At 32.7% G+C, this 25,805-nt stretch overlaps 1 protein-coding gene, 1 long non-coding RNA gene and 1 pseudogene across 3 annotated transcripts; all 3 read left to right on the top strand.

Moving 5' to 3' along the window:
• The first annotated feature begins 3,828 nt into the window (after window positions 1-3,828).
• LOC148771381 (uncharacterized) lies at window positions 3,829-4,628 on the top strand. Its single transcript, XR_016031066.1, has 3 exons — window positions 3,829-3,967; window positions 4,063-4,107; window positions 4,209-4,628. It is a non-coding gene; the product is annotated as an uncharacterized LOC148771381 (long non-coding RNA).
• Window positions 4,629-12,881: 8,253 nt separating this feature from the next.
• On the top strand, window positions 12,882-19,344 carry LOC105956007 (GTP-binding protein BRASSINAZOLE INSENSITIVE PALE GREEN 2, chloroplastic-like; annotated as a pseudogene). The gene is made up of 4 exons (XR_016030989.1): window positions 12,882-13,024; window positions 16,940-18,028; window positions 18,170-18,337; window positions 18,760-19,344. The product of XR_016030989.1 is annotated as a GTP-binding protein BRASSINAZOLE INSENSITIVE PALE GREEN 2, chloroplastic-like (transcript).
• A 568-nt stretch (window positions 19,345-19,912) lies between these two features.
• On the top strand, window positions 19,913-25,729 carry LOC105956005 (DNA (cytosine-5)-methyltransferase CMT3). Its single transcript, XM_012979824.2, has 20 exons — window positions 19,913-20,403; window positions 21,167-21,250; window positions 21,390-21,497; window positions 21,588-21,707; window positions 21,795-21,894; window positions 22,026-22,195; window positions 22,336-22,401; window positions 22,489-22,740; window positions 22,903-22,961; window positions 23,041-23,107; window positions 23,191-23,520; window positions 23,656-23,724; window positions 23,839-23,925; window positions 24,009-24,096; window positions 24,254-24,372; window positions 24,480-24,584; window positions 24,682-24,725; window positions 24,814-24,883; window positions 25,016-25,119; window positions 25,290-25,729. The coding sequence occupies exons 1-20, from the start codon at window positions 20,083-20,085 to the stop codon at window positions 25,453-25,455; spliced, it is 2,529 nt and encodes an 842-aa protein (XP_012835278.2). The 5' UTR covers window positions 19,913-20,082; the 3' UTR covers window positions 25,456-25,729.
• Window positions 25,730-25,805: the final 76 nt, after the last annotated feature.

Raw genomic sequence — 25,805 nt, 5'->3', positions numbered from 1 at the left:
TGACCGCCACTGAGGCCGCCGCCGCACGAAGATGAAGAAAACTCATTTTCTGGGCCTCCATTTTCTCCGTTCAATCTCACCTACCACGAGCCGCACACCTCCGCCGCGGCATGCCTCAATTGAAAGAAGATCTGAAGATGTAGTGGTGTTGGGGTGATGAGCAGCGGTGGAACGCTCCGACTTGGGATGAATTGAGTTGTGAGTTGGATGGGGGGGGGGGGGGGGGGGGGGGGGGGGGGGGGGAGGCGGGGATGGAGGAAAGGGGTGGGGGTTGGAGGAAGACGACGGTGGTTGCAGGGAAGAAGATGAAGACTTTTAATTTTATTTTATATAACTATTATTATATTTAAGATATGTTTTATTTTGTATTTTTTTAATTATCAACATATGTTTACACTATTTTCTTTTTTCTTTTCTTTTTTAATTGTTATTATATTTAACACATATTTTATTTATATTTGTTTGTTTAAAATTGAAAATTTATTAAAAATTGTTAGACATTGTTTTTTCTTTTCGCTTTATTTTTTATTAAGGGTAATTCTGTCATTTCACTTAAGTCAACGAGTCAGTGCACACAAAGGGGCGGTGGGCTGACTAAAACACAACAGAGGGGGTTATAAGCTAATTTTTTTTTCCGGGGGGGTTTTTTGCTTCCGAGAAATAACACAGGGGGTTCTATGCAATTAACTCTACTTTAATATAGTAAGTTTCGTAATTTGCTATTATCATGCCTTCGTTAGAAAACTTCGAATTATTCACCAAAAATAACCTTTCCGAACTCTGATTTATTCTCGAACCGAAAAATGTTTAGTGAGAATGTAGCACTCGAATGAGAAACCTCCTTTCGAAACTTATTTCTAAATCAAGCTTTGTATTCGGCTAAATCAATCCAACAAAGTTTTCGAAAATGCAAAGCCTTCAACACCCAAAAGAACATATTTTTAATAATTGCATTTTCACCCCATTCCAATGTTTCAAAAATTACAAAGAGATCCTTTGCTTCCGCTAGTTTAATAAATATTCCGATAAACCGGTTCGATTTATCGCCCATCTAGAAGGGGGGTGCTACAAATAATAACAATATTAAACAAAAGATACAAAATAATATAATTTATGTAGAATTTTTTTGTATCTAAACAAAAGATCCACATAAAGTAAACGTATTGAGTGTAATATCTACACTCAACAATACTCAACTAGTTTTGCTCTTACATATATACACAAATTAAAAAGAAGAAAATAGGCCGGTGTTGGTAATTAATTATGTATGCCGTATTAATTAATTAGTACCGACTTCGTCTACTACACCTTCCCCATGCATGCCATATTTGTTCAATAGTTTGAGATAAATTACTAATTAATAACCAAAATAATTCGGTTATTAATTTAGGTGTTAATATATATTATATCCATTAATTATTATTGGATTTGATTAAAAAAAAGAAATTATTCGCACTCAGATTTATAAAAGTCTTAGTGCCATTCTCTTATCTTCCGAGTGATCAATCTTTCTGCAGCTCTAGTATTTTTTGAACTCTGCTCCAATATTTTGTTGATTTTTTATATCATTATTTCCAAGCAATTCTTGTACTTGCATGTTATTATTAATTTGTATATAGTTTATTTTATACGTATCAATTTATTATGTCATGTCTATATAGTTTATTATATACGTATCGATCGATTTATATTTGTGTGTAGATATAATTATAATGGTTGGGAAAAGTTTATTTAATTTCTCATGATATATAGAAAGGCGTAAATAAATTAGATGGAATGTAAGACTAAAATTCAATCGAGAGAAAAATAAGACTAAAATTCAATCAAGAGAAAAATAAAAGACTAAAATTCAATCAAGAGAAAAACATAAACGAAATTGAAAAGTGAAAACGAAAAATAACGGTAGCTAGCACACATAACAACAGATGGCCGATCGTTGAGTTAATAATCCTAGCCGCCTTGTACCAAACAAGAGAGGTTGATAATGACAGAAACCAAGATGCATACGGCGTAAATAAGCGGATAGTTGATTAGAAAATTCTTCAACTTCCAAGTGTTGAGCGCGTTCAGCAAGTGGAACGTGCTGCTTACTATGTGCAGCACAGAGAAGCCAACCGTCATAGCATAACCGAACCACGTCATCATCGGGTTATTGTCAACTCGATAACGACACAAAACCAAACACAATGAGATAATTGATGTGAACGGCGCCACCCACAACAAACTTGTTCGATGCTTTGGCCCACCTACTCCCATTACCAATAAGATCTCCACACCCATTGTCACACATGCCACAATCACCTGATGATTCATATAAATAACAAATATTTTTTTTTACAAAATTATTGAATATAAATATATATTGATGGAATTTTTTTTAATTTTTTTTTTTGATAAGTAATTACCTGCAACAAACTAAGTAAGAACATGGCTCGTCCTCCGACTTGTGCTCCGGCAACCATCTGTGGACGCTCCCAACCAGCTTCTTCATCTCCCTCTCCCGCCATCTGTGGACGCTCTCCCGCCATCTCTTCCATCTGCGGATGCTCTCCCGCCATCTCTTCCATCTGTGGACGCTCCCAACCAGCTTCTTCATCTCCCTCTCCCGCCATCTCTTCAACCATATGTGGACGCTCCCAAGTATGTGGACGCTCCCAAGCTATCTCTTCAACCATATGTGGACGCTCCCAAGTATGTGGACGCTCCCAAGCCATCTCTTCAACCATATGTGGACGCTCCCAAGCCATCTGTTCAACCATATGTGGACGCTCCCAAGCCATCTCTTCGATCTTTACTCCTCCTTTTTTTTCGATATTTTCTACTTTTTTTCGAGTACGTATTTAATTTGATATTTGATGATAGTAATTCAGTGTATATATATAGACCAATTTTGATTATCTATTTTTAGGTATTATTTTGTATCTTAGGCAGCATGACCAATATTTTTGGAACGAACCATCAACTTGAGTAGTAGATTCCGCTTTCGATTTTTTGTTTCTTTTTTGGCATAGATTCAATTTCCAACAACCACAATTATTCTACATGAATTATATTTGGTACGTAATTTCTTAATTTTACGCATGCATACATGGCATGCCAATTAATTTTTTTTTGGAAAGGTACGTACATCACATATTTCACTATTTGATATGGTAAGAATTGATATTATTATCATGCATAAATTAGAATTGTTTTTTTGATAATTAAATCTGAGAAATTACGTACGTACCAAAAGGAAAAATATGTGCCAATTATATATATATATATATATATATATATATATATATATATATATATATATATATACTACGCTGTATGTGTTCATGATTGCCATTAATCTCTAGGAAAATCCAACGTAAGTATTTAATTTTTCTTCTTGTCCAAATTACTTAACAAAAATCTGCAATTCTTGATAACACACGCAGTACTGCACACACAATGGCGGGAAACCAGAACCTTACAATAATAGATATGAGCATGGAGAATTCTAGAGTGGCGCCAACAACAACAACAACAAGGCCAATCTCCTCCTCGCCTGTGATTGGTAAGTCATTAATCGCTAATTAATTAATTAAATTAAATTAAACAGCGATTAATTAATTATTGAAAGGGATTTATGTTGATGGTGCAGATTCAAAAGCTAAAGGGGAGTTAATGAAAGAGAATTGGCATATGCTGTATGGCATGTTTTGGGAATTTTTGATCTCAATGCTAGTTATTTCGACTTCGGTGTACGGAATAATATTATTCAACAAAATAATATATGCTGTTGCACTTGCCATCGGAATTGCGTCGGCCGCGTTTAGTATTATACGAGGAGTTGGAAAAGCTTATTTTACGTATTTGCTACATATTGGACGTTTTGATATCTTGAGCGCATGGAGTCGGAACACACTCGTAAACTTATTATACGGCACTGTCTATCGCGATGATATTCTCCAAACTAGACGACATCGCTTGTCTCACGGTAATTAATTCCATTTAACTATATCTACTAGTTATAACTCATGACTAGCTATATACCATTTACCATTACTTAATATATTCTTCATTCGTACACAGAAACCTCAACAGCAAATAGAGCAAACTCAGTGGTGATTAATATTGGTGAGTTAAAAATGCATGCATACATGCATGCACCAAGTACAGTACGTACACTACAATAATATGCATATATAAATTTGATGTTTTATGTGTACGTACTGCAGATTCAGATACAAAAAAAGAGTTGATGAACGAGTATTACATTTATATGGACATCCGGATTGTGGTTTTCATCGGGTCGATATTTCTCGCTTGCTCTATGACTTTTCTCGTAAAAAAATTTAAAAAACCGGAGGTTCTTCCTATGGCTGTCGCTGCAGTTGTTATGGCCACGGTTTGTTTTATTCTGATCGTCGAAAAAGTTATTGTGATGGTTTTACTCCATAGTGGGTGCCAAAGCTGCGTGCGCGCGTGGAGTCGGAACATGTTAGTCAGGTTATTATTCGACCATATCGAAGCCAACGCCATTTTCGACCGTATTCAAGATAACGAAGCATCACCTGCAGTAATTACACCTCATCATGATAATCATCTTCAATTGGTGGTATCCCAATAGTATTTACATCTTATCTTCATCGTCTTACCACTACAAGAAAGTTCGCATTTTGCTACAATGAATTTCGTTGTGGAAAGTATATAATTTCGTTGCTAATTCCATTCGCAACGAAAATAAGTCGTTGCTAGCTTCGTTGTCTTTTATTTGTTACGGAAAGTTCGGGGCAACGAATTTAAAGTTGTTGCCAATACATTTAGTTTGCGCAACGAATTCATGTCGTTGGCAAATATTTTTCGTTGCCTATACATTTAGAATGCACAATGAATATATTTTGTTGGCAAATATATATCGTTGCCAATGTATTATGTATACACAACAAATTTATTTTCGTCGCCAATAGTATACACAACGAATTTATTTTCGTTTTTCGTTGTCAATGAATTTATTTCATTGCAAAACATATGGTCCGGATTTCGGATTTTTATCGAAGCCGAACCCACATCCGTCAACCCGACCCACATCCATTGGACCACCGAGCCAAGCCGGACCCGCATCCATGGGACCACTGGCCACTTCGGAATATGAATATTTGGGTCGAACTCACGACCGGCCCAACGGGCTGATAAATGTTAAATATATGAAAATATGACAATGGTAGGAATTGAACACTAGTTGATTTGAAGTTAGAGCCCCTTCAAACCGCTGGGGCAACATTATATTCTCCAAATTGGCTGAAAATAAATTTATAAAAATTAAATAGACAAGGTAAATTGTTTAATAAAATTATATAAATAAGTAATATATCAAAAAAATAATTTACAATAAAATTAAATTATAAATATAACATCTTGTCATTAATTCTCCATTATTAATAAATGTATATATACTTAATTTTTAAAACCATATAAACAATTCACTTAACAAAAAATGCATGAGTTACTGCTAGTTAATATAAATAAATAAGATTTTTCTTATCATATTTTATTTTATTTATATATATATATATATATATATATATATATATATATATATATATATATATATATATATATATATATATATATATATATATATATATATATAAAATAAAAATAATAATACTAATAATAATAATAATAATTATTATTATTATTATTATTATTATTATTATTATTATTATTATTATTATAAATTTAAAAAAAAACAGTTGGTTTGTAAATTGGCAACGATTATATTTTGTTGCCAAATCACTTGGAACATTTACAAACGATTATATTTTGTTGCCAAATCACTTGGAGCATTTACAATAAAATATTTCGTTGTCTTTTATCACTTACTGGCAACAAAATAAATTTGTTGTCGTTGTATATGTATTTACTACAATTTTATATCGTAGCAAAAAGAGACACTCTTTTGCAACAAATGAAGTTGTTGTCTTACATTAAATTCGTTGCGAAATATATATGATACTATTCACAACAATAGTTTTCGTTGCCTATAAGATTCAAAGGCAACAAAAATTTATGGTTACAAAAAGGTTATTCTTTAGACACAAATACTATATTCCGTTGCTAAAATATAATTATTGGCAACGAAATTAATTTCGTCCACAAAGAAATTGTTGTATATTTTACATTTTCTTGTAGTGTACATTCACTCTAATTCAATTTAGTATATATAATTAGGTGTATTTTTTTTATTTTTTTTCATTCGATCCTTTATATATCCCTACATGTTAGATTTTGTAATTGTCAAGAAAATATTCATCTTATTTATATTATATATTAGCAAAAAATTTCATGTTATTGATTGAGACTACATATTTTTTTATATATTATATATATATATTTTTTGAATGTAGTTTTCGAATAAACCGGTGGAATCGGTCGAAATTTAAAATTTGATCATAAATTGAAACCCAATGTTTGATTCAGTTTACAACACAAAAAAATCTGAAAAGGAATCAGAATTCCAAAAGTTGGGATGAAAATTTTAATCATAAGAAAAATGAATTTAGTTTAGAGAATCCCGATCTATTCGTAATTATCAAAAATCCTGTGAGGTTTGTTTCCGTCTTACATCAATCCCTTATAGTGTCTTTTCACGGATTTTTTTTAGTTTAGGGAATAGGCATTGACACAATTGGGAAAACGTCTGGTTCTATTAAAAAGGCATATGAAATGAAATCCTAGTAAGGAGAAAAACGTCTTTTCACTCTTACGTCGCACGACGATTTGAGATCAAGCAATAAGGTGTTACACTATGACCTCATGTCGGTGTTCTAGGTGAGCTGACGCTTGTTTTAACCTAAAACTCTATTAAATGAGGCACACTTAAATACTAATATTAACACTAATACTTATGGAAATACATACATATATAGATACATACATACAGACAGAGAAGAAAAATAGAAGAACAGAGTGAAGAGGCCAAAGACATTATTTCATTATTGACCTCTGCTCCAATATTTTTCTTTATTTTTTTATATCATTATTTCCAAGCAATTCTTGTACTTGTTATTATTAATTTGTATATAGTTTGTTGTATACGTATCCGATTTATTTTGTCACGTCTATATTATTTATTTTATACTACGTATCGATCGATTTATATTGTGTGTAGATGTAATTATAATGGTTGGAAAAAGTTTATTTAATTTCTCATAATAGAAACGCGTAAATAAATTAGATGGAATGTAAGAATAAAATTCAATAAAGAGAAAAATAAGACTAAAATTCAATATAATAAAGAGAAAAATAAGACTAAAATTCAATATAATGAAGAGAAAAATAAAACTAAAATTCAACCAAGAGAAAAAACATAAACGAAATTGAAAAGTGAAAACGAAAAATAACGGTAGCATGCATAACAAAAGATGGCCGATCGTTGAGTAAATCCTAGCCGCCTTCTACCAAATAAGAGAGGCTGATAATGACAGAAACCAAGATGCATACGGCGTAAATAAGCGGATAGTTGATTAAAAAAAATTTCAATTTCCAACCGTTGAGCGCCTTCAGCAAGTGGAACGAGCTGCTAGCCATGTGCAGCACAGAGAAGCCAACCGTCATAGCATAACCAATCCACGTCATCATCGGGTTATTGTCAACTCGATAACGACACAAAACCAAACACAACGAGATAATTGATGTGAACGGCGACACCCACAACAAACTTGTTCGATGCTTCGGCCCACCTACTCCCATTATCAGTGAGATCTCCACACCCATTGTCACACATGCCACAATCACCTAATTCATATAAATAATAAATAATTTTTTTTTGAACAAAATTATTGAATATAAATATATATTGATGGAATATTTTTTTTAATTTTTTTTTATATAAGTAATTACCTGCAGCAAACTAAGTAAGAAGATGGCTCGTCCTCCAACTCGTGCGTCGGCAACCATATGTGGACGCTCCCAACCAGCTTCTTCATCTCTCTCTCCCGACATGTCTTCGATCTTTTCTTCGATATTCGATCGTTTCGACTTTTTTTCGAGTACGTATTTAATTTGATATTTGATGATAGTAATTCAATGTATATATAGACCAATTTTGATTATTTATTTTTAGGTATTATTTTGTATCTTAGGCAGCATGGCCAATATTTTTGGAATGATAACCATCATCTTGAGTAGTAGATTGTGCTTTTGATTTTTTGTTTCCTTTTTGGCATAGATTCTATTTCCAACAACCACAATAATTTATATTTGGTATGTAATTTCTTAATTTTATGCATGCATGCATGGCATGGCAATTATTTATATATATTTTTTGGTTTTCATATTTTAAATTAATATATGTATTTGACTTAATTTAAGAAAATAATTTGAATTTTAAATAATAAATTAATTTTGCGTAGAACCCCCTTGTGTTGCAAAACCATGTACCAAATCCCCCTATGTTATAAAAAACTTGCATAAAATCCTCTATAGTTAACGGTGTTAACTTTTAACGGAGAAGGGGATTTTGTGCAAAGTAAAATGAAACACAAGGGGGTTTCACGCAAGAAAAAAACACAGGGGGATTTGGCACAGATTTTCCTTAACACAGAGGGTTTTAAGCTGTTTACCCCTTATAATAGGATATTGTATACCAGATTTTCTCTAATTAATTGCTATTTAAACCCTGTATAATACACTCCAAAATGTTTATTTTATTTTAGTCACGCCAAAGATATGGCAATAAAATATATATTCTCATTTTATTTTTGTCAAAAAACTATGAGCGTGCTTACGTGCAAATTTCCAAATTATTTAATTACCGTGGGTTTAAAAAATTATAGTACTAAATTTACTCTCAGGTTAAGTTTAATATTTTATATTTGATTTTAATAAATCGTAGTACCAAATATTGTTTTGTTCACACCATTTTATGATTTAATCCCTCAAATAAGTACTTATCACTTTGATGATTAATGTGCCGTCGAGAAACCCTAATTTATTCTTTATGGTGAGAGAGAGATAGTGATGGAGTGACTCGAAGAGGCGTAGTTATCTTCGGTGAGCAATTGCGATATCAGGATCCGTCAGACGGATGAAGATAGTAAGGGCTCGACGGATCGTCGATGAGTGAAAGAGACCGAACTAGAAATGGAAAAGAAAACGATGTAATAATGTGTGTGTATATTTTTTTTCTCATTTTTTTTTGAGTAATTAGATGGAATGTAACTAAAATTCCATAAAGTAAAAAACATAAACCAAATTGAAGGATACAAAAACTAGTGTGCCATACGAACAAGGGAAAAAACACAATGCAAGTACCACACCGGCCACCACGGAAACGAAAACTAAGAACGGATGCGAGTTGATTGGATCCAATCGGGTAGATCATCGACGAAGAGGTTCCAAATGACAGAAAGAAAGAGCCACACAGCAAAACAAAGCGAAAGATCGATAAAAACATTCCCAAATTTCCAACCGATGATCACCTTGATCAAAACAAAGGTGTTAGTTGCTTGCTATTTGCATCAAAGAGCAGCAAATCGGTACAAACTCACCCATTACCGTCCACTTGTCATAATTAGCTCTTTCTTCCACCGTCTTCTTCATGATGATGTCACGACGATACGCGTACTTCATGTACACCAAAAAAGCCTAGATAATTGATGTCAGCAGCGCCACCCACAAGAAATTAGTTCGAAGATTTTGCATACAGTAATATTTTACGGATGTTTTAATATTTACAAGACAAGTAAATATATAATTTATTATTTAATATTAATTAGAGGCAGATAAAAAAGTTAAGTACATCGATGGTCAAAATTAAGTTATAGGTTAAAAAGAATTAAATAGTTGGTGAAATTGAGATGAAAATAGCTGGGTGAGTGGGTTGTAAGTTGTGACCATGGTGAGTCTATTTTGTTTGATGAAGTGAGGCAAATGGTTAATGGGGTAGTGATTTTATTTTAGCAAGTAAAAATATGCACTAATGCTATTTATATTTTGGAATGATCGGAGGTTCAAAACTTTTATTATTAATTCCAATTTAGACATAATTTTTTTTGGAAAAAATTGGAAAGCAGAATTTTGGAAGTCGGAACAAAATAATTCACTTCCAAAGTGTTCGGATTGAAATCGTCGGGAATTTGATTGCCACCCCTACTCACATATCCATGAGTAGACAAGTCCCTATCTAAGATGCATAATTTTTAAATACTAGAGTACTTTCAATTTATGTAAGAGGTTTGTTTCAAGATAAATACTTATTTGAAGGATTAAATTAGTGGTGAACAAATGGTCCACCCGGCTCGGCCGCGGCCCATTGAAGATGGTCCGGCCCACCTGACCTTTCACGGGCCCGCCCGTCCCGGCTCAGAGAGCGACACCATGAGCCCAGGCCGGCTCCTTAGCTCATTTCATTCTATGTTGACGGGCCCGACGAGCTCGATCAAGGCATAATAATTAAAAAAAAATCATATAATTAAATAAAATGAGTTTAGAAATTTTAAAATTATTTTCAAACTATTATATAAGAAAGATACATATTTATTAATGTATTTTTTGATATTTTATTAAAAGAAAATTAAAATAAAGAAACTCATAAAAATAGAAAAAGTATTTGGGCTAATGCCGGGCCAAGGGCTAGCCCAATTTGGAGTAAAACTGAGGCTCAGCCCGTGAAACCTAATTGACTTATTAATGAACATCTTTAGAATTATTATAAATAAGTATAGATGGTATGGATGAGAAGTAGAAAACTTTTTAATCCTTTGAAGTGTTTGAAAAAAACACAAATAATTAACTTATTCAGGAATTAAAAATACAATTGACCAATAGGGAGGGACCCAGGTGGAATGGATCGCTTTCACAAGGATAAATCAGTAAATATTGATACATGATCGATTCCATAATATTCGAGGCTTGTCAATTTTGATAAGATGACATCATAATTGAGGTTGCAGATGAGGGTGGCAATGAAGATGACATCATAACTCATGATGATCAGGAATATATATATATATATATATATATATATATATATATATATATATATATATATATATATATATATATATATACTACTTTTTGGTGCAGGTGTATTATCTACTTATTTTCCAGAAAAATATACAATAATACTTTTGGATGAAAAATTCAAACTATGGAACAAATATGGCATGCAGGGGGAAGGTGTAGTAGACGCAGTCGGTACTAATTAATTAATACGGCATGCATACATAATTAATTACCAACACCTATTTTCTTCATTTTAATTTGTGTATATATTGTAAGACCAAAACTAGTTGACTATAGTCATATTCAACTATAGTCATATTCGGCGTAGATACGTGTGCCCGGTGTTGTTTGCAGATACGTGTGCTTTTCTAATGAGCCCTGAGGTTGTCACCAGCTACTACATTAGGGTATTTAAGTAGGGTATTTAATTAGGGCTCTTATATGTTAGTATTGTTAGGGCTTTCTCATTTCACTCAGCTTTATGTGCAAATTGTGTTCTAATATTGTGCAAAATATGTGCTAATTATGTGCATAGTACGTGATTACATGCGCAAAGACAGCAAAATGAATATTTTCAAGAATGAATGATGGTTTAAAAAGAATATGTTAACAATCGACTTTTGGGCCTTGTCGAAAATCTATTGCGCATAACGACACACATTCAAACTGGACTTGATGTATACAAATTTAATCTATTGAGCTCTATTTTGCTGCTTGTTTATTCAAAGTAATATATTATACACGTGATAATAAATATAACTATTGATCTTTAGCTATAAATCCCATGTTTCGTTGTTAAAATAACACTATTTGCAACAGAATAAATTATGTAGACAAAAATCGTTGCAATTTTGCATTTTCTTGTACTGCATGTAATTAATTAGTTTATAGGAGGTTAATAACATAATCTCTTAACAATTCAAAAAATTCTCTCTCACGTTTTTGGACTAATATTTTTCATTTTGTTTCCAAAAAGCTCAATTTTGGTGAAGCCTTATCTCCGTTGCCGATGGTTTTCGCTACCCTTTGCCCTTATTGGATCACTGTAGTTTGTTTTCTTTTTTTCTGTCTTTACACTCTTATGACATTTTCCATTTTAATTCGTAGTGTATTTTTCATTGTATTTCATATTTTCATTGCATTTCATATTGAATCGTTGTTTAATTTGGACACGACCATGAGCCGGTTTTTGGCCAGGAACCGATCCGAACCGGCCTGTTGACTGTGAACCGGTACCGAAATCGTGAACCGACTCGTGTTCCACAGGAAGGGCACGGTTTTAGAATAATGTGAACCGTGAACCGCCGGGCCGGTTCAACGGTTCACCCGAGTTTAAAATAATAATAATAATAATAACAATATTAAAAAAAAAAAAACACACAAATGTAACGGCCCAGTGAACGGGCCGTTATTTGTTTTCTTTTTTATTTTCCTCCCCCCATTTTGTCCTATAAAATTAAGTTCAAGTCCTTTCATTTATTTCGTTTTGTTTTTTTCATATTTAAAAGTAATTCTTTTAATTTATTTATCCATCAAGTATATATATATATATATATATATATATATATATATATAATTTCCGGGACAGTTTCGACAGAGCATTTTTTATAATTGAAAAAACAAATTGATCACTTGTTAGTTGTTCTACCATATCTCAAGTCTGTCCGGTTAATAACATCGATCATATGACACTTAATGCTTCCATTTCCGACGACTGATCAATTTACTCGTCGTCTTAAATTCATTTTCATAACTTTCATTGTGGGGTTTAGTTTGTTGATTGTTTGTTGTTTTCGTTTTATTCACAGATCTTAACCACATTGTCTAGTTTTGTGGCTGACGTAACATTACTCTTTGTGAAGGGGGCTTCACAGTACGTTGTGACCTCTTTTGTTGCTTTTATGGGTGGATTAAGCTTTTACCTGGTGTTGGTTAAGTATGTGAGGAGTGGTAAGGAGAAGGGTGGACTTACACGTAGGGGTGAGATCTTTTTGTTCGTCGCCAAGGAGGACGGCACTCGTGTTTGGCACGCTCCAACTGAACTGTATCATTTATCTTCTGTATGGCGTACGTAGCCACGTCTCTGTGCGACATCCTCGTTCGAGTACGCTCTTGGCACACGATCGTCGGAGGAATAACCCATTTTTCCACTACCCTTGCGGCGTCTTGGTCGTCGTACTAATCGACGAGATTTGTTATATCTTCGGTTAGTACCTATTGATTTTTACTCAATTCTGTCTTTGCCTATTCGTACGTTAAATAACCGTTATTGGCTTTTACTCTTACGCCTCGTTTGGTTATACTATCTAATAGATTCTTGTCGGGCAGATCCGCAAATATCCGTCTTACACCAACCCCATAGGTATAATAGACTGTACACATTTTTTGTTAAAAAAAACCGATCAAAAGTTAATCAGAGGGGGATTTTGGTTATTACAGATATGTAGGGGTATTTTTCATTATTTAGCCTAAGTTCAGGGGGTTTTAGTAATTTACCCTACAAGTTTTTGTTGTTGTAAGTTGTGACGTTCGAATGGACGATATTGCCCTTATAAGAGAATCATTCGATTTCTCTGTCATGAGAATTCAATGCATGAAAAAATGTCCATAGCTGATAGCTGAATAACGAAGGCAGAAAACGGAAACCATGGTGAGAAATCTGTCACCATCGATGCTTAAAAGCTTATCGCCCCATTTTCCCTCACCACCCATACATACGCGAGACCTGTATCTAACTTCCTCCATTCTTTTGTAATCGTCCCTTCTCACTCCTCCCCAAACCCCACTAAATCTCTACCATTCCTCTTTCCAACCACACCCTTCTCTTCACAGCCGGCAGACAACCAGTATTCTTCTTCTTCTTCTTCTTCCCTTTTGCCTCTGACAAGGGATGGAAACTACGACGAAGCTAATCAGGCCCGTTCCTAGGAATTCAGGGGCCCTAGGCGAGGTTTAAAGAACAATTGAAAACAGATGATATTTTTTTTCCTAAAATTTATTTATTTGTTCCAAACCTCACGGAACGATAATGGTGATCTCTTATTAAAATATCACATATATTATTTAGTATTTTATATTTTTATATGGTTAAGAAAAAATCTTGTGCATATATACCAAAATAATGAATTGAAGTTTAATAATATATTACAGCTTAGTAAAAAGAACAAAAGGTAAAAATGAATAAATAAATAAATAATAATAATAATAATAATAATAATAATAATAATAATAATAATAATAATAATAATAATAATAATAATAATAATAATAATAATAATAATAATAATAATAATAATAATAATAATAATAATAATAATAATAATACTAATAATAATAATAATAATAATAATAATAATAATAATAATAATAACAATAACAATAACAATAACAATAACAATAACAATAACAATAACAATAACAATAACAATAACAATAACAATAATAATAATAATAATAATAATAATAATAATAATAATAATAATAATAATAATAATAATAATAATAATAATAATAATAATAATAATAATAATAATAATAATAATAATAATAATAATAATAATAATAACAATAATAATAATAATAATAATAATAATAATAACAATAACAATAACAATAACAATAATAATAATAATAATAATAATAATAATAATAATAATAATAATAATAATAATAATAATAATAATAATAATAATAATAATAATAATAATAATAATAATAATAATAATAATAATAATAATAACAATAATAATAACAATAACAATAACAATAACAATAATAATAACAATAACAATAACAATAACAATAACAATAACAATAACAATAATAATAATAATAATAACAATAACAATAACAATAACAATAATAATTGCGAATGGAGAATGATGAACCTGTTGCATGTTCTATATGTTACGTAGAAGTAAGGATAATTCAATTTATTCAAAAGGGTAATTGCAAGAAAAACAATATTAATGGACGAAAAAATTAATATCGTTACAAAAATCTATAAATATAAAATAAAATTTATTGAAATATATGCAATGAAACATATATGAATCTCTATTACAAATCAAGAAATGTACGAATTATTTTGTTTCTATTGTATGCCCAATTGCATTAACCTCAACCTCTTCTTCATTGAAACCAAGCTTACAATCATATCAAGTATAATCAAAATATGAAATAGTAGAAGTAAAAATTTGTGAAAATCAATCCATACAATAATGTTGAATCATATCGTGCATGCTACACAATATCGCAGGACTTTTCACTTGCGGATGTCGACGCATATGGCACAGACGATGTTATGCATTAATCTAAAAAAAACAAAAACAAAAATATAAGTTAGATTCTTATATAAATAAACAATAAACAACAAATAACATGCTTAGAAAAAAGTATACAATTACAAAACATAAAGACAAAAAACCAAAATATTAGGGTGAGAACCGTGATTTTGTGTGATTATAACAAAATGTATGGAAAAAGAATGAGATGAATGAGTTGGGGTCGAAGGTATTTATAGTTAACTTTTACATTCTAAATAAGTAAATAATTTTTTTTAAGGAAAACATATATTTTATGCATTAATGAGCTAAACCAAATTATGGAATTAAGGTATTGATGTTATTTACTCCTAATATCATGGACCGATTATTTAGTCCTAAATTCCTTAATAAAGTCAAACAAATCAACATCTATTAAAAATGAAATCATGAAATTTAAATTTAATCAATTTTGTATATATTATTTCCATGTATAATGATATTTGCATATATTAATAAAATATTAATTTTATTATATTTCATTTGATTAATTAAAAAATACTAAATTTGATTATATATATATATATATATATATTATTTCCATGTATAAAGATATTTTGCATATATTAATAAAATATAAATTTTATTATATATTTTATTTGATTAATTAAAAAATAATAAATTCGAATATATATATATATATATATATATATATTATTTCCATGTATAACGATATTTGCATATATTAATAAAATATTAATTTTATTATATTTCATTTGATTAATTAAAAAATACTAAATTCGATTATATATACATATATATATATATATATATATATATATATATATATATATATATATATATATATATATATATATATATATATATATATATATATATATATATATATATATATATATATATATATATATATATATATATATATATATATATATATATATTATTTCCATGTATAAAGATATTTTGCATATATTAATAAAATATAAATTTTATTATATATTTTATTTGATTAATTAAAAAATAATAAATTCGAATATATATATATATATATATATAAATATATTAAATTTATAGATTCAAATGAAAAATTATGAAATATATTTTAATTTATTAATATTTTCATTTTATACAGATATCCCAATTTTTTTTTATTGAATGGATATTCGAATATTCCAAACTATTGAAAAAAAAAAAAACCGTATTCCTTTATTTTAATATTTTAATATTTAAAAAAACGTTTTTTCTGAAAATTATTTGAATATTCGTAAAAAAATTGAATTTCATGAATTTTTTTCAATAAATATATTTTGAAATACTGAAAATTTAAATAAAATTTTTTTATTTCGAATTTATAAAATATTAACTTTGGAAATAATATATATACATGTGGTAATTATTTAATGATTGTGTAAATATAAAATAGGAAAAAACTTAAAAACATCCATAAATAAAAATGCCACCTAATCAATTGAAGAATCCACCTCATCAATTGAACTCCAACTAAGCAATTTTGACAAATGACATCATCATTTGCCACATGTCAATCATTGAGGGCATAGATCCTCTTTTTATATTATATATAGATAATATTTTTTTTTAAAATAATTACTAATATATAAAGTGTATATAAAATAATTTGGGGGCCCCAAATTTTCGAAAAAAATTGGGGGCCCTAGGCGACTGCCTACTTCGCCTCACCTCAGAACCGGCCCTGAAGCTAATGCACGAGCCTTCCCCATTTGCCCGGGCTGCGGTATACATATGCAAGATTTTGATCGCAAGCAGCCTGGGTTTTTTTGTTAATCCCTTGACTAAAGGCCCTAACTACAAGAAATTCAAGAAAGCGATACCAATTTCCGATGAGTCCGGAATATCAGATTCCCTCGAAACAGGGGTTACGGTTTGAGATCACTGATGCTGAAAAGATCGATAATTTTGAAACAGAAGATCAGGTGTTCGATGAAATGCCTAAGAGAGTCGAAAATCTTGGCAGCCCGGATGAGGAGGAGGCTAGTGAGAAGCCCATTGTCTGCTCCAGGTGTCACAATTTGAGGTACCACGGAAGTGTGGCCCACCCGAGTGTCGAGAACTCGTTGCCTGATTTCGACTTCGATCAGACCATTGGAAAGAGGCTGATGTCAACTATCGGGGCAAGGACTGTGGTTTTGCTGGTGGTGGATGCAGCCGATTTCGACGTTTCATTTCCTAAGAAGATGGTCGATTTAGTCTCGAAGACAATCGACGAGAATGAACAGTCATGGAAGGAATGAAAACCAGGGAATACACCGAGGCTGGTTTTGGTGGTGACTAAGATTGATCTTTTGCCTAGCAATACTTCACCGACAGGGCTCGAAAACTGGTTTCGCACACGAGCAAGGGAAGCTGGGGCAGGGAAGTTGACCGGCATTCACTTGGTCAGCTCTGTAAGAGAGTGGGGAATCAAGAATCTGGTTGATCACGTGGTTGACTTAGCAGGAGAAAGAGGGAATGTTTGGGCAGTTGGTGCACAGAATGCCGGAAAGAGCACGTTGATTAATGCAGTAGCGAAATGTGTTGGAGCGACTGCGAATCGATTAACCGAGACACTGTTGCCCGGTACAACCTTGGGAATTGTGAGGGTTGAGGGTTTGCTACCTGGGAAAGCGAAGCTGTTTGATACTCCGGATATTTTGCATCTTCATCAGATATCGACTAGGTTGACCGATAAGGAGCATAAGCTAATTCGAATCCAGAAGGAGTTGAAGCCGATGACTTATAGAATCAAAGTTTGTTTTCCTTCTCATTTGATTGTTTATTAAGTACTAATTTGGAATCTTGCTTAACTGCCATTGGTTTATTTGTGTCTTACTTTTGTCGGTTACAGCAAAATATACTTTGAATTATATTTGATTACTTTACGTTGACAGGCAGGGCAGTCGGTTCATATTGGTGGACTATTGAGGTTGGACATAGAAGAATCATCGGTAGATTCCGTTTACGTTACAGTATGGGCTTCTCCGCTTCTTACTTTGCATCTGGGGAATACGGAAAATGCTGGCACAATGTCCGAGAAACATTTTGGTGGTCATTTAAAAGTATGCTATTCACCGTCATTATGCTCTGTCAACTGCTTACTTTTTCTTCGATTCACAATGTGTGAAAGCTAGACTATATATAAGTAATGTTTTTGTTCTTTTACCTGGTTCTCAAGATGATTGAATGCCGTCATATAGACGTTTATGGTACATCAGATTCGGATACTTGATTTGAAATTTGAAAATTACTTTAAAGAGTGGATTTTGCTACGGAAGATTTCTTGAAAAATACGGTCTATCTAACACCAGTTACTCTGTGCACAATATTTCTTTATGCTCGACACAAAAACTGCTGTGCCAAAAGCAATATCGATGCTCATTTCTGGACCACGGCATGCACTCCTCGATAGACTTTAACCTTATTTATCGAGCAAATATGATTGATTTGATTTAATTTACGATTATCTTTTTTTACGTTTCAGCCGCCAATTGGAAAGGATAGATTTCAGGAGCTGGGAGAATGGGTAAAAAAGGAATTTCGCGTAACTGGCAACTGGTGGGATTCAAGTGCGGTAGATATTGCAGCTGCTGGCCTCAGTTGGTTTGCTATCGGACTAAAGGGAGAGGCTCAATTAGGCGTTTGGACATATGAAGGAGTCGACGTAATTGTCATAAATGCTTTGCTTCCTCAAAGATCACACATCTTTGAGGTTGCCGGTTTTTCAATCTCTGAAATTGCTTCGAAACCTGATCAAGCTACTACGACCAAGAAGCGTAAAAAAACGACAAGAAGAGCAAACAAGGCATCGACTCGACGAAAGAACCATCCGATGCTGCTGACGTGGCTAATATTGCTGATGTGGCTTCGAATTCAACTTGAGACTATTAAATGGTGATTGTTGCAGTTTGAAAGTTTAACTTCAATGAACATTGGTTTAGGGGTTTCTTAATTTTTTGTCCTTGATGAATGGAATCGAGTTCTTGATGAGGATTTGTTTTCCGTTTTAAATTTGTGAAAAAAGGTTTTAAAATATTTGGGTCTATATTTATGATTATTTGCATTTGCATGCTTATGGCCTTTATTTATTTAAGTTATTAGGATTTAGGGTTAATCACAAATTACCATCATCAAATTACGATCGATTAGATAATATTAGGATCATATAATTACATTACTCAACATCATAATCTATGATTATAAGTCAATGTTTGAACTTTGAACTAAAGAAGTTTTGAAATTTTGCTTTCCAAAAGTTTTTGAAATTATAATAAACATAATTTTTTTTAGGAAATAGTGAGAAGGATTTCAAAAGATTTTAACTAATTTCGAAATACTTGCGAATTTGGCAACTAATTGAAGAATATATTTCTCTCTCTACAACAAATCCACAATTAAATTAATAAAATAAATTCCTACAAATAAAAAAATAAACTAAAAAATATAACACTATTTTTTCTTTTTAAATCCAATAAATTTAATATTTATAAGCAAAATTGAAAATACAAAAATGAAAATAAAATTTGACAATGAACAAAGGCGGAATACCCATTATACCCTACCAACGTACACTACCGGATTCCAAGCAATTATCAAATCCAGTTCAATCATATTTCATAATTCCACTCTCCCGCCCCTTCATCCGCCTCTTCAAAACATTTCAAACCCCTTTAAAAACCCTACCTCAAACCCCCTTTCTTCCCCCCCAAATACTCACACAGCTTATCTACACACAAACACGCACTATTACACACACATACATACATACATACATACAGAAAGCTGCATTCCCGTTCAGCTTCTAACAATGGCGATTAAGAGGAAGTCCAGATCGGTGAAGACGGATCCGGCGGCGATGGAAGAGGATTCACGGTCAAATAAGCGCATATCGTCCGCTGCGGTGGAATCTGACGGTGATTTTGTGGGGGAGGAGGAACAAGTTGAGAGTGCGGCGGCTCCTGTGGTGGATCAGACCGTTGAGAAGGTGAAAAGTCCGGTTCGGGAAGTTAAACCGGATGAAGAAGAGGAAGAGGGTGATGATGAGGGAGATGGTCAGTTTTTGGGTGAACCGGTGCCGGCAGACGAAGCAAGGAAGAGGTGGCCCCATCGCTACCAGAAAATTAATATGGTATCTATTATAATCATTTATCTGCATTTGCTGTTCAATTCGTGTGTCTTTTATATATATATAAAATATATATTCAATTAGTTTTCCAAGATTTGTTTTTTATTAGAGAAGAAATCAAAATACCTAATGTAGGCTAAATTGATTTTACAAGACTGGATTGAGTTAAATTCTGAGTAAGCGGTGTTGGGAAGAAGAGTACCAGCTGTCATCGCATATCTAAATACTATTACCTAAATGCGATAATGCGCAATTATATCATAGTGTCGTGAAACAGCCCGGACATTTATGTGAGTATGAGTATGCACTAAAAAAATAATACTCTTTTATTGTAGAAATTTGTAAGAAAGCAGAGGCTTTATTGATGAAGTGACCTCGGTATTACCAATCGATTAATATATTCCTAACATTTTCCATCATTTTTTCATAACTTATGGATTATTGCATTTGGCACCCCTGTATTTTCTGTAATTGTTGTATACTTCCAGATTATTTTATCAGCAAAACCCCCATATAATTCAATTACTTTTAGCTAACAACCCTAAAATAATTACTTTTTAGGGGGTTCTGTGCTATAAAAACGCATTATTAGGGTGTTTTTGCCAATATTTACGACAATGAGAGTTTCTAAGAATTTGAAATAACACAAGGGGCTAAATGCAATAAACTCTTTTCTTAAACACATGTTCTGGAAATTAACGGAGGATATTTTTTTGAGCAAATCGTACTGTATAACTTATCTTATTGGTGTTATGTACTAATGCAGGAAGTTGTGCAAGCTAGATGCCACTTTCTCAAAGCGGAGGTTGATGGGCAGATTTATTTTCTCGAAGATGATGCCTATGTTATGGTGAGTGTTCATCTGGTTCTTTCGAAGTCTCTTTTTCCTTAACATTTTCAGTGATACGACTCTCTTTACGCCTTTATTTTATCAAAGCTTTAGCATTATATTAATTTTATGTGCCTGAATGTATTTTTCTGTGATTTAGGGTGAACCGGGAAAACCCAATTACATTGGCAAGATTATCGAGATTTTTGAAGCATTAGATGGCTCGAAAAATTTCACAGCTCAGTGGTTTTACAGGGGTGGTGACACTGTAAGACATTTCAAAGAAAAATGCCATTTTAAATTTTCAGTAAGGTTTAGTATTTTTTTATTCTGAGAGAGTTTATCTTATGTGTAATAGGTTCTCCAAGCTTGTGGTAACCTTATAGATACCAAGTGCGTATTCTTTTCAGATATTAAGGATGACAACCCACTTAGTTGTCTTGTAAAGAAACTTAAAATTGAAATCTTACCATTAAAGGTATGCTGACGCCATTTATTTAACCTTTTCCTTTTTCTTGTACATTTCTGCATAGAGTGGCATGTTAATTTTGTCTCTTATGTACAGGCTGACATTGATGTGAAGGAAGCCCTCAAATCAACATGTGAATATTATTGTGATAAGAAGTATTTGCTTCCTTTTTCTTCTTTTGTAAGCTTGCCTTCAGGTACTTTTACCTTTTCAGATGAATTATGGTTTACTTTGATGTTGAATGGATTGTATTCATGATTTTTTTTTTGTAATTAATGAAAAATTGGAGTGAGACCTCATTTTCTTTGAACGATCTCTTGTTTGCAGATACATCCACAAGTAGTGATGAATCCGGCTCTACTATCTCTAGTGATACTGATGGAGAAGTGCCTGAACTCAACAATGAGAGGACCCTACTTGACTTGTACTCTGGATGCGGTGCAATGTCCACTGGGCTCTGCCTTGGTGCTAACAGTTGTGGTGTGAAGCTTGTTACTGTAAGTTTTCATATTTAAACATCTAGGATATTATCTATTGTGTACCTATATTCTTTTGATTGTTATGAGTCTTTTCAAAATAAAGTTATTCAAGGTATAGATCATTTCTAATTTCATTTGTTTCCTTTTCTTATGAGTAGAAATGGGCCGTGGATATTAATGAATATGCTTGTGAAAGTTTGAGATTAAATCATCCAGAAACACAGGTGCATTTTCATTTTGTTTTATTTTATTTTTTAGACCAATTATCATCTTTGTGCTTAAAAAATAGATGATGGAATTTTGTTAAATAGGTGCGAAATGAATCCGCGGATGATTTTCTCCATCTACTTAAGGAATGGGAGAAGCTTTCATCTCGTGAATATGGAGTGTTGAATGACACTGAAGATGATGATGATGATGATGATGATGATGATGATGATGATGATGAAGATGAAGAGGACGAAGCAGGTGCAGAAGACTCTGAAGTTTTTGAGGTTGATGAGATACTGGCAGTTTGTTATGGTGACCCGAATAAAACTGGAAATCCCAAACTTCACTTCAAGGTAGTTGAGTTAAAATGATTCGTGTCAATGTTGCTCTGAACACTTCATATGCTATAAATGGAATAAGATGAATTGTTTTTACCTATTCTGAGCTGATGAACAAGTTATATATATGTTTGCGTTACATATTTTAATTTGTGCTTACTTTCTTAACTTCTTTAGATACGTTGGTTAGGCTATGGTCCAGATTACGACACTTGGGAACCATTGGAAGGCCTAAGGTATATAAAACCTAAGACCCTTTTGCTGTTTAAGATTATTTTCATTTCTAATAGGTGTCTATGAATGCTATTTTGCTAGTGGCTGTCCTGAAAAGCTGAAAGAATATGTTGCAAAAGGCAACCAATCCAAGATGTTGCCATTACCTGTAAGCTTTTGCTGCTCTATGCCAACACATAAGTTATTATACTTTACTTTGAGTAATTGGTATTTTGCTTTCATGCCTTGTAGGGTACTGTTGATGTCTTATGTGGGGGCCCTCCCTGCCAAGGGATTAGTGGCTTTAATAGGTTTAGGAATACAAAGAATCCTCTCGCAGACCAAAAAAATGAACAATTATCTATTTTCATGGATATTGTGGCCTTCTTGAGGCCAAAATTTGTGCTGATGGAAAATGTCGTGGACATTGTGAGGTTTGCGGGGGGGTTTCTTGGTAGATACGCACTAGGCAGACTTCTCTCGATGGACTATCAAGCAAGGATGGGTATGATGGCAGCTGGTGCTTATGGACTGCCTCAGTTTCGAATGCGAATGTTCATGTGGGGTGCGCTTCCCACAGAGGTGACGTCATTTGCCCTTTTCTATTTTTGCTTTGGTATTGACATTATGATGTTATAAAGAATTGTCATGTATAAAGTACTATTTCTTAGACTAGCTTTTCTTATATTCATTTCTCAATTGTTTTCTGCACTACAGAGACTGCCCCAGTACCCGTTGCCTACACATAATGTTGTGGCCAGAGGAAATGCCCCCACTGAGTTTGAAGTAAGTCTTGCTAATTTCTTAAGGAATTTTTTGGTGTCTACTTTTTTTGCTTGTAAAAGATATTTTCTGAGGTCTAATTTGAGTACTTGTAAATCTATCCATTCTCAAATGTAGGGGAATGTTGTTGGATTTGAAGCAAGTCGTGAAGTCAAACTGGCAAAGGAACTTTTTCTCGAAGATGCAATATCCGACCTCCCTCCTGTAAGCAGAACTCAAGTTTCTCACACTTATCTACTTTCCTAGGTTTCATCCCATTATTCATTATTTAAAAATATGTGACTTAGGTTGATAATGATGAGAACCGTGATGAAAGGCCTTATGATTTGGAGCCACAATCTGAATTCCAGCGCTTCATTCGGCTACGAAGGGATGGTGAGCTGTTCTTTGCTTTTTTCTTTGATTTTCAATTTTTTCAAGTAGCAAAGAATACGTATACTATCTGCACATATATATTTTGTTTCCAAGTCATTATACATAAAATATGATGCTGGTATTATTACTTTTAATTTCTTGTTCATTTACAATGCAGAAATGCCTGGCAGCTTATTGTTCAATTTGGAAGTGGTAAAACACGATTTGTATGATCATCGCCCCCTGCAGCTAAATCAGGATGATTACGAACGTGTTTGTCGAATACCTAAAAAGAAGGTATGTTCATCTTATTGTGTTGTAGAAATAGAATATGGTATTACAACTAAATAATGCCTTATTTATTTGAAACTGTGTTTATTCGAAATTGTCCTTTGTGCTATTAGGGTGCAAACTTTAGGGACCTGCCAGGTGTCAGAGTTCGTGCTGATAACAAAGTTGAGTGGGATCCTGATGTAGAAAGGGAAAAGGTGACTTCAGGGAAGCCTCTGGTATGATTTTGTTATTCAAGTTTCTTATGTAATATCTATCATTTCGTTCTCCAAAACAATGTCCTGCTGGTGCCTGACAAAGACTTGTTAATTGCAGGTTCCTGATTATGCTATGACGTTTGTTAGAGGAACTTCATCGAAGTACAATAACTATCTTTTATGCTTAATCTTTACTTAGTGAAGCGAAGTTTTATGCTATTAACGTGTACTTCTTTTCCAAAATGTGCAGGCCATTTGGGCGTTTGTGGTGGGATCAAACTGTGCCCACTGTTGTTACCCGTGCAGAGCCTCATAACCAGGTAGCACACACACACACACACACAGATATATATATATATATATATATATATATATATATATATATATATATATATATATATATACATTCCTTCATTTGTGCATTCAATATTATTTACACACACTCGCTCCAGGCAATTTTGCATCCGCTTCAAGATAGAGTTCTTACAATCCGTGAGAATGCTCGACTGCAAGGCTTTCCTGATTACTATAAACTTCTTGGCCCAATAAAAGAAAGGTATATATAACATTTACTGATCAATTAGGCAGATAAAATGTTTCTGATATAGTCTGCCACTAGCTTCTTTTGCTTCTGATCAAAATATTTTCTTTACAACTATGTTATGTTGAAACCATTTGGCTCTTGCTCGAGAGTTTTAATACATTTGTTGTTGTGATGTTTGTCAGATACATACAAGTAGGAAATGCAGTGGCTGTGCCCGTAGCACGAGCATTAGGATTTTCTTTAGCTTTGGCATTGAGAGGATTATCGGGAAATGAGCCATTACTCACACTACCTGAGGATTATCCGTTGATGAGGGATGTTCCTGTGCCTAATATCGTAACGCTCTGATTAACGATTGCTAGTTATTTGCAACGTTTTGATACTTATCTATTTGTAGTGATATTTATTTAAAACAATCAGGAATTCTTTTCCTGTTCGATGTAACGTCTATCGTGCAACAAACAAATATTCACTTGAGCAAAGCGCAGTGCTTTTGTATTTATTTATGACTGTATAATTCGCCCGTTTCTATGTTTTGAATTTTTATTCTTCGGTTGTATTTGCTGAAGTTTTTTTTGTATTTATCCTCATTGTAAATTTGCTCAATTGGTTTTGAAAACAATCTATTGTGTGTTGATTCATGATTGTGAATGGAGCTGTTAATGGATTGAATCGTGTCGAATATGGCTGTTTAGGCT

This window comes from Erythranthe guttata, chromosome 4 (genome assembly GCF_056151865.1).
Source record: "Erythranthe guttata isolate IM_541 chromosome 4, IM_541, whole genome shotgun sequence".
NCBI lineage: Eukaryota > Viridiplantae > Streptophyta > Magnoliopsida > Lamiales > Phrymaceae > Erythranthe > Erythranthe guttata.
This window is presented reverse-complemented; position numbering and strand designations above follow the sequence as displayed.